General features: G+C 55.8%; 1 protein-coding gene across 1 annotated transcript; it reads right to left on the bottom strand.

The window, feature by feature from the left end:
- Nucleotides 1–1,328: 1,328 nt before the first annotated feature.
- Nucleotides 1,329–15,492, bottom strand: LOC112667224 (keratin, type II cytoskeletal 5-like). The gene is made up of 9 exons (XM_025458812.3): nt 15,013–15,492; nt 12,961–13,169; nt 9,822–9,882; nt 8,936–9,031; nt 6,572–6,736; nt 5,653–5,778; nt 4,951–5,171; nt 4,302–4,336; nt 1,329–3,205 (listed from the first exon to the last, which is right to left on the bottom strand). Exons 1-9 carry the CDS (start codon nt 15,490–15,492, stop codon nt 3,003–3,005), a joined length of 1,596 nt encoding a protein of 531 aa, XP_025314597.1. The 3' UTR covers nt 1,329–3,002.
- Between the last annotated feature and the right edge of the window lie 1,168 nt (nt 15,493–16,660).

The raw sequence follows: 16,660 nt of genomic DNA, 5'->3' as shown, positions 1-16,660 counted from the left end.
CCCGACGTTGACTCTTGTCCGTGGGGCCCATTTAGTCCAAAAGAGCCTGCAGGGGACTCAAGAGGAGCTGCTTTGCTCCCCGGGGAGGGGAGAGGAAGGGGGACGCTCCCCCCAAGACTCTTTGGATCCTCCAAGATGGTATCAGCTTTATGTTGACACTATTGTGTCATCAGCCTCTTGCCTCTTGTCCCCACCTCATCTCTAGGCTATCTCGAGGTAGACAGAGCCTGTCCTGGCCTGAGGACATTCCCAGGGACCGTTGCTGACCTCAGGGATTGCTCAGATGGATGCAGGATGCAGGCTTCGTCCCCATCACCCGGGTCACAGCCCTTTGGAGATGCTTGAAATGCCCCCTAATCCTCTAATCCTCTTCCCGCCTCGTTTCCATCAGTTCTATCCGTGAGGCATCTACTGTGGCCGACTGTCTTACCCCGCCACACTGGCTTCTTCTTCTTTTTTTTTTTTTTCTTCTTTTCCAGGTCACAATTAAGCCAGTAATAATAATAGTAACATTTATGGGGCGTTTACTGAGTCCTGGGACCACCGCGAGCTCTACACCCACGATCTCATTTAATTGTATGGCAACACCATGGTGTCGTTTCTGCTTTACATAAAGATGAGGAAAGTAAGGAGCAGAGTGATTAAAATTAAGTACCCCAAACCACGCAGGTCCTCTGTGGTAGGCTGGGATTCCATCCTATTCTTTCTGACGTCACCGTGCCCTGCTGCTCTGGTGGAGAGAGGCCTGGTTGACGTTGGGCGGTTAAGAGGGTAGTTATAAAGGGGGAGAAGGGTCTCCTGCCCATGTGCATTATGTATTCTCTGTCCCACCTGAAGATTAGGAGCTTGGAGGTCCAGTTTTGGACTAACTGTGATGTGTCACTGTCCCATTTTCTGTAGTCTTGACTTTAGGTCCCAGAAGGCTGGGGAGGGAAATTGGGGCTTGGGGAGGTCAGGGACGTCACAGGAGGCCACGGGCAATGGTGGGAGGCTGAGGTGGGTTGGGGTGGGTCTTGGTACTTGACGGCAGGACAGGGGGATTCCCATTCCACCCTGGGGGAAGTGTCCCAAGAGGTGGGTTCAGGAGACGCATCAGAGGTGATGGTGACACCAGGAAACCAGACTGGAGAGCATCCCCCACCGCTCCCAGGCCAGAGCAAGGTGCAGTGACACGTTGGGTGCCCAGGACCCTGGCGCCAGAGCTGGGGATCAGAGAGTAGGGTGGTTCGCTGGATCTGTTGTGGGTGGAAGGCTCCTGTTCCCAGAGAACACCAGTTCTAACCTCCCCCGCTCCGAATGTGAGATAAGATGTGGACTCTACCAAGACCTAGAGAGCTCAGTGACGCTTTATTGAAGCAATTTCAGGAAAGGGGCACACATGGGGAGCAGGCAGGTCAGGAGGGTCTGAGACGATCGGAGCGGGGGGACTTTGTTTTCTGACTTGTATCTCTACTGTCTAAATGTCCACAGCGGGCAGCCAGTCCCTGCTTGCCTTTGGGATGCATGCACCAGGACATGGCAGGTGTTTTGAGGACTCACAGCTCCTCAAGTAGGGAGACCACCCATGAAGGCCAGCCTCAAAGAGATCTCTTTGCCTATGTCTTCTTCCCTCTCCCATGGCTCCTCTACTTCTGCTTCCTCCACAGACGGAGCAAGCATCCTCTGAGGGGGAGGAAAGACGCCGGAGGACGCTCAGCCTCTCTTCTGAGTCTGCCCTCTTAGGTCTCCCCTGTGGGGCAGGGGGTTTGGTGGACTGCCCTCAAGAGTGTCATTTCTAGCCAGGCCAGGGGCACAGGCAAATCCACACTGTAGACGTTTCAGAGACAGGGACGGTAGAAAAAGAAGGTCAGGAGAGAGGGAGCAGGAGATCTATTGCCAAACAGATGAGTGGGAGGGCAAGAAAGGAGAGAAATAAAGGAGCAGAGAGGAGGGGTGGAGAGAGAGGAGACGCGCAGGGTGGAGGAGGGGGAGAACGAGGAGGGAAGGGGGAAGAGCAAGGTAAGGAGGACAGAGAACTTTCCAGAAAAGGGACATGGCTACCAGAGGGAGGAGAACGACTCCTGAGCCTGGAGGGTTATTCTGTGGGAGGAGCGTCCCAGGGCCGCTCGCACACAGCCTAGCTGGGCTCCTCTTCCTGGCGCGTCTGCTGCCCCGCCGCCTTCCCACGCCTGGCACGAGCCTGCCCGCCCCCCCCACTCGGCAGCAGGGCGGTTCTGCACGCGGTGGGAAGTCTAACATTGGCTTAAATGAGGCAGATTTGGAAGGAATTTGGCGGCGAGCTATCGTGGAATGCAGCCCCGGGACGTGGAGAACCCTTGGGTTCTTGGTAAAATCCTTCTGTTCTAGTATGAATAATCGAGTTGGTCATATTCTGAAGGGGGTTGGTTTCTCATTCCAATAAGATGGTGGGAGTTGTCAGGGGAAGTGGGTGGGGGCCTGGCAGGGGACAAGAAGGAAGGAAGTGAGGGTCCAGTAGGCCCGTTGGGTTGGCAGCGTGCCCTGGTCTGAGAGGGCCTGTAGGGAAGGGTCCCGTCTGTGATGAGAGAGCACACACGCGGGGCTCTGGCCTAGATAGACTACACTCAACTGCTTTGGGAGCACCAAGGTCAATTCTAAGCACCTGCCCTCCCCCGTAAAGGACTGTGGGTGCTGTGGATCTGGCTCCCTTGGGGAGGAGAAGACCCTCCTGCACCCCTGCACTGGAAGCTGCTGATGGACAAAGTCCTAGCCTGGGTCTTGGCGCAGAGCAGGTGAGTCGGCATTAGTTGGAGCGGATGTCTGGGGACCCTGGAGGGCTCTGGGATAAGGAGCAAGAGAGGTACCTCTGTGGGGACCCATCTGGAGGCAGAGGGATGGACAAGGTGACCTTAGAACTCACGGGCCACTCCCCATGCCTCCTGCTGTTGATTTTGCATGTGGGGCATCAGCAAAGCGGCAGGTCTTAGGGCTGGGAACGAGGGGGTGGGGGTCTGGAGGGGGCAGCCGGGGCTGGTGCGGCCCTTTTAGCTCCTGTAACTCTTCTTGGTGGACGACGTCTTGGAGATGATGCGCATGCTGGAGCTGCTGCCGCTCATGTTGCGGCCACTGGTGGAACTGAAGCCACCGCCCGAGCTGTAGCCCAGGCTGCTGCTGTAGCCACCGCCGGTCATGCACAGGCTGCCGCCACCGGAGCTGTAGCCCGTACCCCCACTGGAGGAGACCACGGCTGTGGAGAGAAGGCACAGGGCACGCTGGCAGGTCCTCCAGGCCCCCAAGACTCCCGTTCCCTGGCTCTGGGCCAGGAGGGCTCCCTCCCACTTGGCTTCCCAGAGGAAAAATGGAGATGCAAAGACATCAAGTGGCATGCCCAGGGCCACACCTGCCATGTCCATTCCTCATCTACTTAGACTCTCAGGTTGGATGGAGCGTGAGGCCTTGTGTCCTGAGCAGGACATGTCGGACGGCTCCCTTACTGGAGAGGCCCCAAGGCCATCCAGGTAAACCTTCCCCCATTGGAATCACCTCTGATGCATCACCCAAAGGCAATGGTTTATAGTACTTGCCCAGACAGGTTAGTGAGGGGGAGCTCACTACCCTGGGACGCCTCACCCCACAGCCTGTCAAACATTTGAAGACGCCTCTTTGACTTCCCCCCTCTGTCCAGCTCTCCAGGTGAAGCATTCCTGTTCCTTTGTATCAACTGGTTTCAAGCTCTCCCCCTTCCTGGGTTTCTGGCCTCCCTCACGTGGTCTGAGCCACATGGGGCCCAAGGAGACCCTACTTCTCTTGCCTAAGACTCTGTGCTCCCTGAGCACGTTCCCTCACCCTGCTGGGTCATTCTGAGAGATGCTTGTTCCCACCTCTCCCCTCCGTGAGCTGAGGCCGAGCCAGGTCGGTCACTGCTCTACTCGTTCCAGTAATTTGCTTTAATTCTAGATACGGCTCTTTTCATTTAACCAGTTTATTAGCCTCCTGTTAGTTGTGTGAGTTGGAATCCTGCCAGAACTAGCTAAGGAATCATGGCCAGGCTGCGGACCCCTCACTCCTGGAGTCGTCCTGTCCTGTAACTGGGGGTCCTCTGGGGTTGGGGTGAACTCCTTCCCGTGGACAAGTGACTCCACCGGGACTGGCGCTGGGGGTGGGATCTCATCACAAGTCTCTTGAGCCCACAGAATGGAAATGCCCAAGGAGATAGGGTCTCCCCAGAGCCTTTGGGGGGGTCCTCGTGACACTCCCCCCACATCTATCAGCAACGCCTTGTTACGATGCCATCGCTTCTCTTTTGACTCCCACTTCTCTATTATCCCGAGACATTTACTCACAGATGTTCACGGGTCCGACGCCTTCCCCGGTGAGTCTGGTGAAGGGAGGGAGGGGGAGAGAAAGAGATATTTCATTTGCTGAGAAGCGGAAGGGCCCTGGGCTCAATGTATTTGTCGCTATCAGCACACAGAGCTTACTGCATGCCAGGCCCCATGCTTAGCAAGCCTTTCGTGCGTCTAGCTAATATGAATCTTCCAGGGGACTCTAGAAGAGAGCCCGAGTCAAAGTACATAGAGAAATGGGAAGAGCGATGCGTGTTTACTACCTAGACAGGGATGGTCAGACCGTAGGCATCTCTGGGCAAACGGGGCGGGGGGGCCCAAGGCCCTTCCCCAGTGTGGCCTGGTGGCTGGGCAGGAATAGGCCCTGCTGTGGCCTTCCAGGTAGTCGCGGGCCACCTCTGCCTGACACCGTCACCCTGACCCTTTGCCCCGGGGCCCAACAACAACTATGGGAGAAGCTGGGACTGCAGGCTGCCTCTGGGAGAGCAGCTGCATTTTAACCCTGTCGCCGCCCTTGGAATTTCTATCTGGGGCCTGGCACTGTGGGCCTCTTGGGGTCTGTGGCATTGGTGCTCCAGTGGCATCTGTTTGAGCCATGGTGGGGGGACATGGTACTTGAGCAGCCGCGGTCGGGGAAGGCCCCCACCTGCACTCCTCGCCCTCCAGCAGCTTGCGGTAGGTGGCGATCTCGATGTCCAGGGCCAGCTTGACGTTCATGAGCTCCTGGTACTCGCGCAGCTGCCGGGCCATGTCCTGCTTGGCCTTCTGCAGGGCGTCCTCCAGCTCGGCCAGCTTGTGCTTGGCGTCCTTGAGGGCCAGCTCCCCGCGCTGCTCGGCGTCGGCGATGGCGGACTGCATCGTGGCGCACTGCCGGGGGCACACGGGAGTTTGTGAGGTCGCCCGCAGAGGATGCAGGAAGATGTGCGTTTTGGGGTAAAAATATGGGGGCGTTTCCTGAAGTGGATTTCATGCAAAGGAGGTTGGAGCTTCATCATCTTTAAAAATAAGATTAATCTCTGTCCTCCTTGGATAATTTGAGACTCAGCCATAACAGAGGAAATGATTTGGCGGCGGGGGGGGGGGGGGTCCTTTCCGATGCCACGCTTCTCTGGATAGTTTTGCCTCGTACGCACAGAGGACAGACCCTCCTCTAGAGGAGCAGCTGCTGGGCAGATCTCAGAAAGAAAGTCGGGACCTCCTCTGTGGGGCGGGTGGCCCCACAGTCACATTCCTGCAAGGTCACTCCTCTGGGGAGGCTTCTCTCTGGACGGGCCGAGTTGGGCCCAGGCCCAGGCCTGTCGGGGGGGCAGAGGCATGGATGGGACGTGTGCTGGGAGCTCAGCCCTACCTGCTTCTTCAGGTTATCGATCTCAGAGCGCAGCCTCTGCATCACGCGGTTGAGCTCGGAGATCTCCATCTTCGTGGTGCGGAGGTCATCCCCGTGCCGGCCGGCAGACCGCTGCAGCTCCTCATACTGGGGACGGCAGGCCCGAGGCGGGGGTGGTCAGGCCAGAGGCGAGGTGGCCGTGGCCTCCCGGGGCCCGAGAGGCTTCCAGCATGCTGCCTGGAAGTGCCTCCCTTTGACCCCACTGCTACTTTCCATCAAATTCCATCTGCACCGCCTCTTGGCTCTGCCCCTCACTCTCCACGCCTGCAGGCTCCACCCCACAGCTGGGCCCTTCCTGTGTCTGGTCTTCATCCAGCCCCGCCACCCGCCATCAGGGATCTCATCCCCACGAGCTCAGCAGCATGCAGGGGTGCCTGTCACTCTCCGAGTCTTAAGCCCTTTCCTGCTTGGGGCTCTCCAGCTCAGAGTGTTTGCTGGAACACCTGGAAAAATCTCTTTGTGGCCCCTGTTCGGCGTCTGCTCCCAGGCCCTCGGCCCCTGCCAGCTGCACGTCTCTTCTCTGGACGCAGGAGGCTGAGCCTTGCTCTTGCTCTTGCCTTCCCTCCCTCACTCCTGCTGGCACTGGAGGCTGGCGCTGCCTGGCTGTCCCTTGCCAGCCTCGACAGGGCACCGGAGGTGGGTCCACTCCCCCCTCCCTCCCTGCAGAGGACCGACTGCTCCTGCCTTCGTCTGGCTGCTCTCCCGGGCCCTGAGGGTGCTGCTGAGGGACGCTCCCAATAGAGGGCAAACCCTAGGCTGAGCTCCTATCCCTTTGACCCCATCAGACTGGGGCACCTGAGAGGACAAGGTTTTTACCTAATTTGCTTTTACAATCCCAGTTCTCGAAGACTGTTTCGTGCACCTGACCTTGACGTCTCACCTTGGTCTGGTACCAGGACTCGGCCTCGGCCCGGCTGCGGTTGGCGATGTCCTCGTACTGCGCCTTGACCTCAGAGATGATGCTGTCCAGGTCCAGCTTGCGGTTGTTGTCCATGGACAGCACCACGGAGGTTTCTGAGATCTGAGCCTGCAGCTGAGCCAGCTCCTGTGACGGGGCCCAAACGGAAGAGCTGAAGGAGCATGTGTGAGTGTGAGTGTGAGTGTGAGTGTGTGTGTGTGTGTGTGTTGGGAGACAGCGGCCAGGCCTGGGAAGCAGGCCCTGGGATCGAGGACCTCACTTGCATTGCTGGGGTGCAGCATCTAGTATGGGCCGGAAGGGCCGGGAAGGACACATTAGGGAGGTCGCTGAGTTTACGGCCCGGCTTCATGGTCACCTCATCTGCACACAGGGAGCAGCCGCCCGGGAGCTCTAGCTGGCGTTCTCCAGAAGTCACTCCCACTTTCAAGGGAGCACACCTTGCTGGGACCTGTCAGTGCCGGGATGTCTCATGTTCTGAGAAAACAGCCTTTCACACCAAATAAAGAAATCCTCATGTGACAGAAAACTGAGTCAGAAGGAGCCAGAAAGCTCTGCTGCGTCTCAGCCCCGTTTCCCGTCTTGGCTCCTCCCTGCTCCTTGGGGATGGGAAATGGAAATAAGCTCGAGACAGCAGAAAGGTCATCGGAACAAAGCACTGGAGTCTGGGATCTGCCAAGGGGGTTAGAGCACTTCTCCGAGTCTCGCGGGGGCTGGTCCTACAGTGCTCCGTACACTTTCTGCGAGGATTAAATCAATCCATGTCTACATAACACGGTTTTTGACACGGTAAACCGTAATGAATTTGTTAATGATCGCTTTCTAGAATCATCTAAGGTGGCGGTTCCCAGAATGGGATCCTGAGACCGGCAGCGGCAGCAGCTGCAGCACCTGGGAACTTGCTTGAGATGCAACATTTTGGTTCCTACCCCAGACTCCCTGAATCAGAACCGGTGTTTTAACAAACTGTCTGGAAGATTCTGACGCACTCTAAAATTTGAGGATCACCGATCCAAAGCACAAATCTTAGTAAAAATAATATTCCTTTCCTTTGTTTATCGATAATTGGTTCATGCATCTCCTACTTCAATAAATTATTATTGTGAGTTGTTTTGAAATACATTTTTCCTGGGGATCCCTGGGTGGCTCAGTGGTTGAGGGTCTGCCTCTGGCTCAGGTCATGATCCCGGGGTCCTGGGATCAAGTCCTGCATCAAGTTCCCCGCAGGGAGCCTGCTTCTCCCTCTGCCTGTGTCTCTGCCTCTCTCTCTCTCTCTGTGACTTTCATGAATAAATAAATAAAATCTTTTAAAAAATACATTTTTCCCAAATACTTTCCCTGGTAGCTGACCTCACTGGGTGGGCGTCTCAGCCCACAGGCTTGCAGTTGTCAGCGTTGTAGTAAACAAGCAAAGAAAAATGATGCCTTTTTTTGCCCTATGCGGGTGGCAGGGCGGTCACTGAACCTGTCCAAAGACATGGGGCTCGTGTTCCTGCTCCCAGATCATGACCAGCTTCTGTTGGGCCACCAAACAAATGCAACACGTGGGCATGTCACCTGTCCTTACCAGGCCTACCTGGAGGTGCACAATGCACCCTGCACCCCTGCCTTGACTGCGCTGACCCCCTCTCTACCACTCTGCCTCACTCGCTCTCCTCCGACCACCTTGGCCTCCTCCCGGCATTCCTGGATCCTCAGTTCTGCGGTTCCTCTTCCGATATCGCCCACCTCCTGCCTGCCACTGTTCCTTATTTCTCTTCATCAGCCCTACTCTGCCTGAAATGGGGTAGTTTCCATCCTCTCTGTGCTGCCTGTCTCCTCCGCTGTAATAGAAGCTTCCAAGAACCTAAGGGCTTTGCTGTGTTTGCTCAGCACTACCCCTGCAGCCCTGAGGACGAGTCTAGTGTCTTCAGGAGAACCAGGCAGTTGTGCCGGGTGCTTCTAGAACTAACTGCCACTTAGTTTGTGAAATTGCATCATTCTGCAGCCTCTCTAGGAAGAGGAGCTGGTAAGTTTGAGCTGCGCTGGGTGGGCCAGGTTGTCCAGCGACTTCTTTGGAAATCACATGCGATTCAAACCCAAGCAGTCTTTTTTCTGACCAACAGCACATGCTTGGACTGAGTGGTCAAGGTTGAATCCCTTGCCTGAGCCCCTAGCGGCCCTAGGGAGCCTCATTTTGTTCCTTTGTAGGCAAAACAGCATCCGCTCCATGAATTCCAACCTAGGGACGGGGTAGGGAGCAGGGAGCAGAGAGGAGACCGAGGAAGGTGCCCAGCCCAGGCTCCCAGCCTCAGACCCTTCTGAGGGGGAGTCCCCGGCACTGCTTACCGCATCATAGAAAGCTCTCAGGAAGTTGATTTCATCCATCAAGGCATCCACCTTGGCCTCCAGCTCCACCTTGTTCATGTAGGCGGCGTCCACGTCCTGGGCACAGAACATGCTGTTACTCTGAGTCCCATCCATTGTAGGCAGCCAGCGTCTCTGGCTGAGAGTTAGGCTAGAGAGCATCAACTCCGAGGGACGAGGGTGTCTCTTTGTTCCAGGTTAGAGTGGAACTTGCAGGAGGGCCCAGGCTGTGTGGGGACCAGGCTCCCAAGGAATGCTCACCTGCTCACCAGCTGGTGCCAGATGGACAGATCTCTTAGGTCACCTGCATGTGGTGAGGTCAACCCCATCTTGGGCCCTTAGGCCTCCACTGCCCCTAGGCTCTCCCAGCCTCTCCCCAGGCCCTCCTCCTCGCACTGTCAGCCCCTTCCTGTGCTTCACACACCGCTGCTCCGTTCCCCCTCCCTTAACTGGTCCTTCCTCCCTCTGCCTGCCCTTGTGGAGCAGAAGGTCCACCACTCCGTGGAGCTGATCCCTGCCCTGCCCCTGTCCTCCTGAGCCTGACGTCATGTCCTGGAACCTGAGCTCAGCACAGGGCCCATTTTACTTGTTTCTCCCCAAAGGGACTCCACGTAGGGTGGGGCTGCTGTCGTGATTTACAGCTGGGACTCCTGAGTCCTGGATTCTGACTCACTTCTGATTATCTGGGTAACCTCAGGCAAATTACTTAACCTGCCTGAGCCCAAGTGTTCTCACTTCTGAAGTAAAACCGGCTTCAAAGATCAGCTGCATGAATCAAAAGTTGCAAGGCCACTGGCTTCAGCGGCATCACTCGCAGAAAGGGCTCCTCGGGCCTGGGAGCCCAGAGGGAGCAGCCCTGTCCCCTCACCTTCTTGAGCACCACAAACTCATTCTCCGCCACTGTGCGCCTGTTGATTTCTTCTTCGTACCTGTGGGAAGGTTGAAGAAGTGAGTTGTCAGGGTAATCATTTTTTTTTTTTATAAAGATTTCATTTATTTTTTCATGACACACACACAGAGAAGCCGAGACACAGGCAGAGGGAGAAGCAGGCTCCCTGCATGGAGCCCGATGTGGGACTTGATCCCAGGACCCCGGGATCATGACCTGAGCCAAAGGCAGATGCTCAGCTACTGAGCCACCCAGGCATCCCGAGGTGATCATTTTGTAATATATAAAAATATGGAATCACGATGTTGTGCACCTGAAACTAATATAATATTGTACGCCAATTATAAATCAATTAAAAAAAAGTGGATCGGCGTTAGGAGCAGGGTTCTAGGAGTGAGGTCAAACACCGGGGGCCGTAGGTGGGTAGGCGGTGGGGGTCCCCAGAACAGACATGGGAAGTGCGCTACTGGAGCAGCTCTCCCAATACACATTTGCCCCCCAGCCCAATTCAATCGCACAGCCACGTCTGTCCAAATAAAACTCACCCCCCCCCCAAAAAAAACCCTCAAACCCCAAACAACAGTAAAGCAGAACCACCCCTCATTCCTTCTGGGGTTGTGTTTCTCAGGGCTCTGCTCCATAGAGCACTGACATCCCATAAATGGACCAGCAGGCTTCCATTTTTGCCCCCTGGTGTTGTCCCAAGCGACCCCAGGTCACCTGGGGCATGTGGAGTTGCCCCCTTGCTCACTGAGCTCTGGGAAGGAAGCTTCCCTTCTGCTCTAGGTGACCCATTTGCTCCCCAGCTCTCCTAAGCGCCAGTGAATCCTACCCTCTTGGCAGCTCTGGGCAGCTGGGCTTTGTCTCTTGTACCGTCCAGCCGAGTGACCTGGGGCGGCCACTTAACCTCTCAGAAGCTCTTCCTCATCTATGAATGGCTTGCCATCAGTTTTTCTATTTTTTATTTTTTATTTTTTTAAAGATTTATTTATTTATTTATTTATTTATTTATTTATTTATTTATTTATGATAGAGAGAGAGAGAGACAGAGACACTGGAGGAGGGAGAAGCAGGCTCCATGCCGGGAGCCCGATGTGGGACTCGATCCCGGGACTCCAGGATCACGCCCCGGGCCAAAGGCAGGCGCTAAACCGCTGAGCCACCCAGGGATCCCCGCCATTAGTTTTTTTAAAAACCACCCAGGACTATCCCGCATCAAGTATATGCAGGATCCTCCTGCCTTTATGCTGCTTCCACTGTCCAGTAGGAGCTGAGAAAAGCCCTTTCCCACCATTGCGTCTTCGGTACTACGCCTTCTCCCAAGTTCTCTGGGCGAACTGACTGGTTCCCTTACTGCCTCCTCCCGCTGCCTTTTAACTAAATCTGAACAACTTTTCCTCACCTAACTCCATTCAACTGTCCTCGTTGTCTGTGTTTTCTAGCTCACAGTCCCTCCTCCTGCATGGGCCTCTTAGGGGCCTGCCACAGGAACATCGCTGCCCGTTAGCGGGGAATGCACTCTTCAACTGTGCCCTCTTCCTTCTTCTCCACCTTGAGCTTTAGCCTCTTCCTCCAGGAAGCCTTCTTGGACTAAACACTGTTACTCCATGTTACAAATTATCCATCTGCACTTGCTTTTCTTGCCTGTGTCTGCATCACCACATACCTAATCATCCATTTAATAAAAATAGCTAACACTTATTCACAACTTACCATGTGTCAGGCGTTGGACACCCTACCAAGTATTTCACATACAAGTTTTAATAAAATATCCCCGACCCCAATGAGGTGGGCACTATTAACATGCCCTTTAACAGACAGAAGAACTGGGGTTCAGAGTCTGAGGTCAAATCCACTGACTCTTGGGGACGCCTGGGTGGCTCAGTGGTTGAGCCTCTGCCTTTGGCTCAGGTCATGACCGCGGGGTCCCGGGATCGAGTCCCACATCAGGCTCCCTGCATGGGTCCTGCTTCTCCCTCTGCCTGTGTCTCGGCCTCTCTGTGTGTGTCTCTCATGAATAAATGAATAAAATCTTAAAAAAATATAAATCTGCTGACTGTAGATTCTATAGCGCTGCCCAACAGAAGTTTCTGTAATGATGGAAATACTCTATAGCTGCATCCACTCTGGAGCCCATTAGCCAGCCCCATGTGGCAACTGAGCACTTGAAATGTAGTGCGACTGAGGGGGGAGGAGCTGAAGTTTAAGTTTTATTTAATTTTAATTAATTTAAATGTAAATAGCCATGGTTGAGTATCGGCCAACCCTTTAAACTCAACTCAGTCCTGAATTCTCACTACATTATACAAACTCTAACTGAAACTGTTTATCAAGTCACTTATTTTGTTTGGACCAAGAGCATTAGAAAGTTAAAACTGGGGATCCCTGGGTGGCTCAGTGGTTTAGCGCCTGTCTTTGGCCCAGGGCGCGATCCTGGAGTCCCGGGATCGAGTTCCGCGTCGGGCTCCCGGCATGGAGCCTGCTTCTCCCTCCTCCTGTGTCTCTGCCTCTCCCTCTCTCTATGTCTATCATAAATAAATAAACCTTAAAAAAATAAGTTAAAACAACAAATATAAGAAGCTGCTTGAATCTATAGGCACGAGCATGCCATCGGGTGTGGGGTGCTGTGTGTGTGTGTGTGTGTGTGTGTGTGTGGTTCTGGGGGGGAAGGCAGCAAGTCCATCCCCTTTTGCTTTGTTCCTGGCCCCGGCCAGGGCTGAGGTGAGTGCATGTGTGTAAGTTAGCAATGGGAGCAGGTTAAACAAATGTGAGAGCAAGAGTCTCTGGGTCTCATCCTTTAACCCGTGAGTTGCCACCCGTCCCATGTTGGCTAAGTCAGTGGCTGTCTCCGAGCCTTACTGTCCCCATCTGCAGAGTTTACAACGAGGTGGTGCAAACCCCAGTCTCTGTGCCCGTGCCAGTCCTCCTCATCTCCAGCCCCACCCCTCCCCAAAGCCTCAACATTCTTGCTCACAGGCTCCCAGTTCTTTCTTTGATTCCTCCTGGCTGCCCCGAGTGTGCATCACATGGCCCCCCTCGACTGGCACTTGTGGAGAGCGGGGCCTCCCCAGGACCCTCAGGCCGGGCCCTCCCAGGACCTGGCTGAGTGTCCACTCACTTGTTCTTGAAGTCCTCCACCACGTCCTGCATGTTCTTCAGCTCCGACTCTAGCCGAGTCCGCTCACCGCCGAGGCATTCCAGCTGCCTCCTCAGGTTGCTGATGTAGGCTTCAAACATGGGCTCGATGTTGGCCCTGGTGGTTTTATGCTCCTGCAGGAGGCTCCATTTGGTCTCCAGCACCTTGTTCTGCTGCTCCAGGAACCGCACCTGCCCCAGCCGGAGGGGAGAGACTGTGAGCGCTGCCCTCGAGGCCTCCCGGAGGGCTCTGGGATATGCCCCCCCCCCCCCCCCGCCCCGACAGGGCAGGGAGGTCCTGCAGGAGCCTAGAGTCCAGGTGGCAGGCTCCTCCTCCTCCTCGTCCTGGAAGGAGCCTGGAACGTAGAGGGCCACCAAATGCTGGTGCAATGGGCCCGAGAGGTGGGCAACTGGGTTGGTGTGGAGGTGGGAGAAGGAAGGAGGGCCAGGACCAGAGGGGCTGCAAACCGTGTTCATACACCAGGCCACGCTGATGTGCGCTAGCTGAAGAAAAGAACGCTCCACCATCGCCTTCCGGGGTGGGATTTTGATTCCCATTAAGTGGGCAGGAGATCCTGGCAGAAGGTCTAATCTGCCCATTTTCTTTCCTACGTGATTTCTCTAGATCTAGAATCTGAACTCAGTCGCCCGTATAGTCCGGGAACACTGAAACGGCTCACTCTAAAGTCGCGCTGAGGGGACCTGGGCACAATCCCAGCCGCGTCGTTGGCCAGCTGGGTGGCCTGGGCAAGCCCCCTCTGCTCTCAGATCCCTTGTGGTCTTGTGCTACGGCTCTGGTTTTCTTGAGTCGCACTCGTCTGGCGGCTCCCCGGCCTGGGAACAGCCCTGGGAATGCGCGAAACATTTCTCCCTACGCAAAGTCCTTCCTTTGGGAGTCCCTAGAACGGCACACAGCCTCAGAACGGAGGAACAGAGATGGCCATGTGCCTACGGCGAGGCTTGAACACTCCCCCCCCCCGCCCCTCCCACCTTCCTCCTCTTGTTAGAGGAAGGAGGGAAATCTCGGCCCCAAGTCCCTCCCTACCACATCCCCTTCCCCTGCATCCCCTCCAGGTGAACCAAGCAAACGAGGGCCTGCACTGCACGGTCCCCTCAGAGCCAGTCTCCTGGAAGTCTCCCATCTGTTGGTGCAAATACCAGGCCACGTGGGGTCACATGGGTGATCAAATTGAAGAACCGCTAGTTCATTTGGTGTGATTTGCATGTTCGGAGATCTGGGACCCTATGATGAGGCATTTCGTAGCCTGTTACACCTGCATGGTCACCTTAGAGTCTGTCTGTCCGACCCACCTGAAGCCCAAGAAGTTAGGGGATGTTCTCCTAGCACTAGAGTCTGGGTTGGAAGCATCTAGCACTCTTCTTTCCAGGTCCCATGCATGGAACCTGAACAAACTAGAGCCTGGAACCGGTTCTTCTCAGACAAAGCAACCGGCTCAGGTATGAACGGGGGGTGGAATAAAATAGGATTGCTGCTTTCCCCGGAACTGGGGAAATCCCTAGGAGTCCCGGCCACCCCGCAGGGCACACTCAGGGCTGATTTCACAGCTTAGCTCCCACCAGGGAAAAAGTAGGGAAGCCGGCCCCTCGCCAACCACTCAGCTTCCCAGACGTACCCAGTTCACCAGGGAGGTCTCTGCAGGAGGACCTGCCCCCTCTTAGCTGTGCAGGAAAAAGTGACCCCAGCCTGCTTCTCATAACCTTTCATTCCTCCATCGCTTTGCTTTTAAAATGATCCGCTTTGCTGTCTAACTTTAAGCCCAGGACACCTCCCTTGTCCATCAAAAGAGCAGGGTCCTTGAGTAGGTCTGACGGCTCCAGAGGGTGGAGATGAACTTTTCCTGCTTCCACCTCCACAAGGTGGGAAACCACTCCCTCCTCCGCTGGGTCAGCAGGCTTCCCAGCCCCCAGGGCCGCAGGTCTGGGGCAAGTCACAGTGAACCTCAGAGAAGCATAGAAAGCGGAGCTACCCCAGGCACCGGCTGCTTTCCCGGTGGGGACCCCCCTTGTCTCTCACCTTGTCGATGAAGGAGGCAAACTTGTTGTTGAGGGTCTTGATCTGCTCCTTTTCCTCCTTTCGCACCCGCTGGAGGGAGGGATCAATCTCCAGGTGGAGGGGGGTCAGGAGGCTTTGGTTGACAGTGACCTCCTGGATGCCGGCGGAGCCAGACATCATCCCACCTCCAAATCCGTACCCTCCAAAGGCTCCCCCGGCCCTGTAGCCCATGCCTCCGAGACCCAGCCCGTAGCCGGCACCCCCGCTGCTGGCCCGGCTGCAGCGGTAGCTGCCGCTCATGGAGGTTCTCTTGCTCCCCCCGAAGCTGTGGAGGCTCCTGGTGCCGAAGCCACCCCCAAAGCTGCCCCCGAAGCTCTTCCCGCCCTGGGACACAGAGACGGAGCTAAAGCTGGGCCGGCAGCCCGGGAGGAGGCTGGCCGAGGAAGCACTGAAGTTCCGGGTGCTTCCTGACTTGATGGTGACAGAAGATCGTTGGGTCATGGTGGGAGCTGGTGCCAGAGCGTCGTCAGTGGAGCGAACGTGTCACAGGGATGAGGAGCCTTCCAGGTCTAGCTGTCCCAGACTCTCCCTGACTTTTATCCTTTTCAGGAACTGGGCTTGGCCGGAGAAGATCAAAGACCACTCTGTTGAGTTCACCTCAATGGCATGTCTGGCCAGCACCCATCCTCCTGCCCCCTAATCATCATGGGGAACACCCTACCCAGGGCAGGACCAGGCCTGGGGATTCGGGCCCAGGGCAGGCCTGGATCCTGAGCCCCCCGCCCACCCAGGTTCGCAGGCGCACTCTGCAGCCACTCCCACTGTTTCTCCGCTGCTCCTGTCCTCGGATTCCCAGGTCCTGGACTCTGAGCCCAAGCACTGGATTATGCCCTTCCTGTCACAGGGAAAAGAAAACAACAGCAACAACAACACACCTCATTTACTGAGGACTCAGTCTGGGCCAGACCGTGTTGGCAGGTGATCAGCTGCAAGCCTTATGTCATATTCAATTCTCATAATAACTTTCTGAGGGTGGAGGGCAATAGTAATAGTTGCCAACGTTTATTGAGCAGCTACTATCGGTAGCTGCTTTACACCTGTCTTCCCTTTTAGTCTTCACAGAGCACCATGGGGAGGCTATCATGATTTATTCTTGTTTTGTTGGGGTGTCGCGTTCTTGTGAAACTTGGCCGAGGTCACACAGCATGTGGGTGCTGGGCTCATGTTAGGGCACAATGGTCTGACCGCAGGATCTTTGCACCTGACACCGGTAGGGGAGAGGTGGCTTATCTCAGGGCGGTAGACTCAGGATTTCTCTCCAAACCCCTGTCCCCTCTACTCCTCTCATCCCTGGGGACCGGGGACATTTAGCGATTACCCTCAGCGTCACGTCTCTTCCTGCTATCCCTCCCGGCCCTTCCTGAGCTTAGCCCCTGGTTCTACACTCATTTTCTCCCGGTTCCTGGCTTCTCTCCTTCTGCCACTTGGCTTCCTGCGCAGCATCTCGGTTGGTTGTGGTTCAGATTTCCGGTTCCGAGCTCCCTCCAGTTCCGAGCATGCTCCTGAGCCCTGAGCCCACTTCTAAGACCCCATGGGCGGTGGTCCCCGCCCCCCCGGGGTGATGCCAGGCCCAGGCCTTAACGGGAGGGGTTCAGGAGACTGTAAACTT

Source organism: Canis lupus, chromosome 27 (genome assembly GCF_003254725.2).
Source record: "Canis lupus dingo isolate Sandy chromosome 27, ASM325472v2, whole genome shotgun sequence".
Lineage (NCBI taxonomy): Eukaryota > Metazoa > Chordata > Mammalia > Carnivora > Canidae > Canis > Canis lupus.
This window is presented reverse-complemented; position numbering and strand designations above follow the sequence as displayed.

Coding starts and splice junctions, on each gene's coding strand:
- LOC112667224 (XM_025458812.3), bottom strand. CDS start 15,492: ATGACCCAACGATCTTCTGTCACCATCAAGTCAGGAAGCACCCGGAAC. Junction 13,170..15,012: donor TTGCCTCCTTCATCGACAAG/GTGAGAGACAAG, acceptor CGGCTGGGGCAG/GTGCGGTTCCTGGAGCAGCA. Junction 3,206..4,301: donor CGTCGGACCCGTGAACATCT/GTGAGTAAATGT, acceptor TTCTCTCCACAG/CCGTGGTCTCCTCCAGTGGG.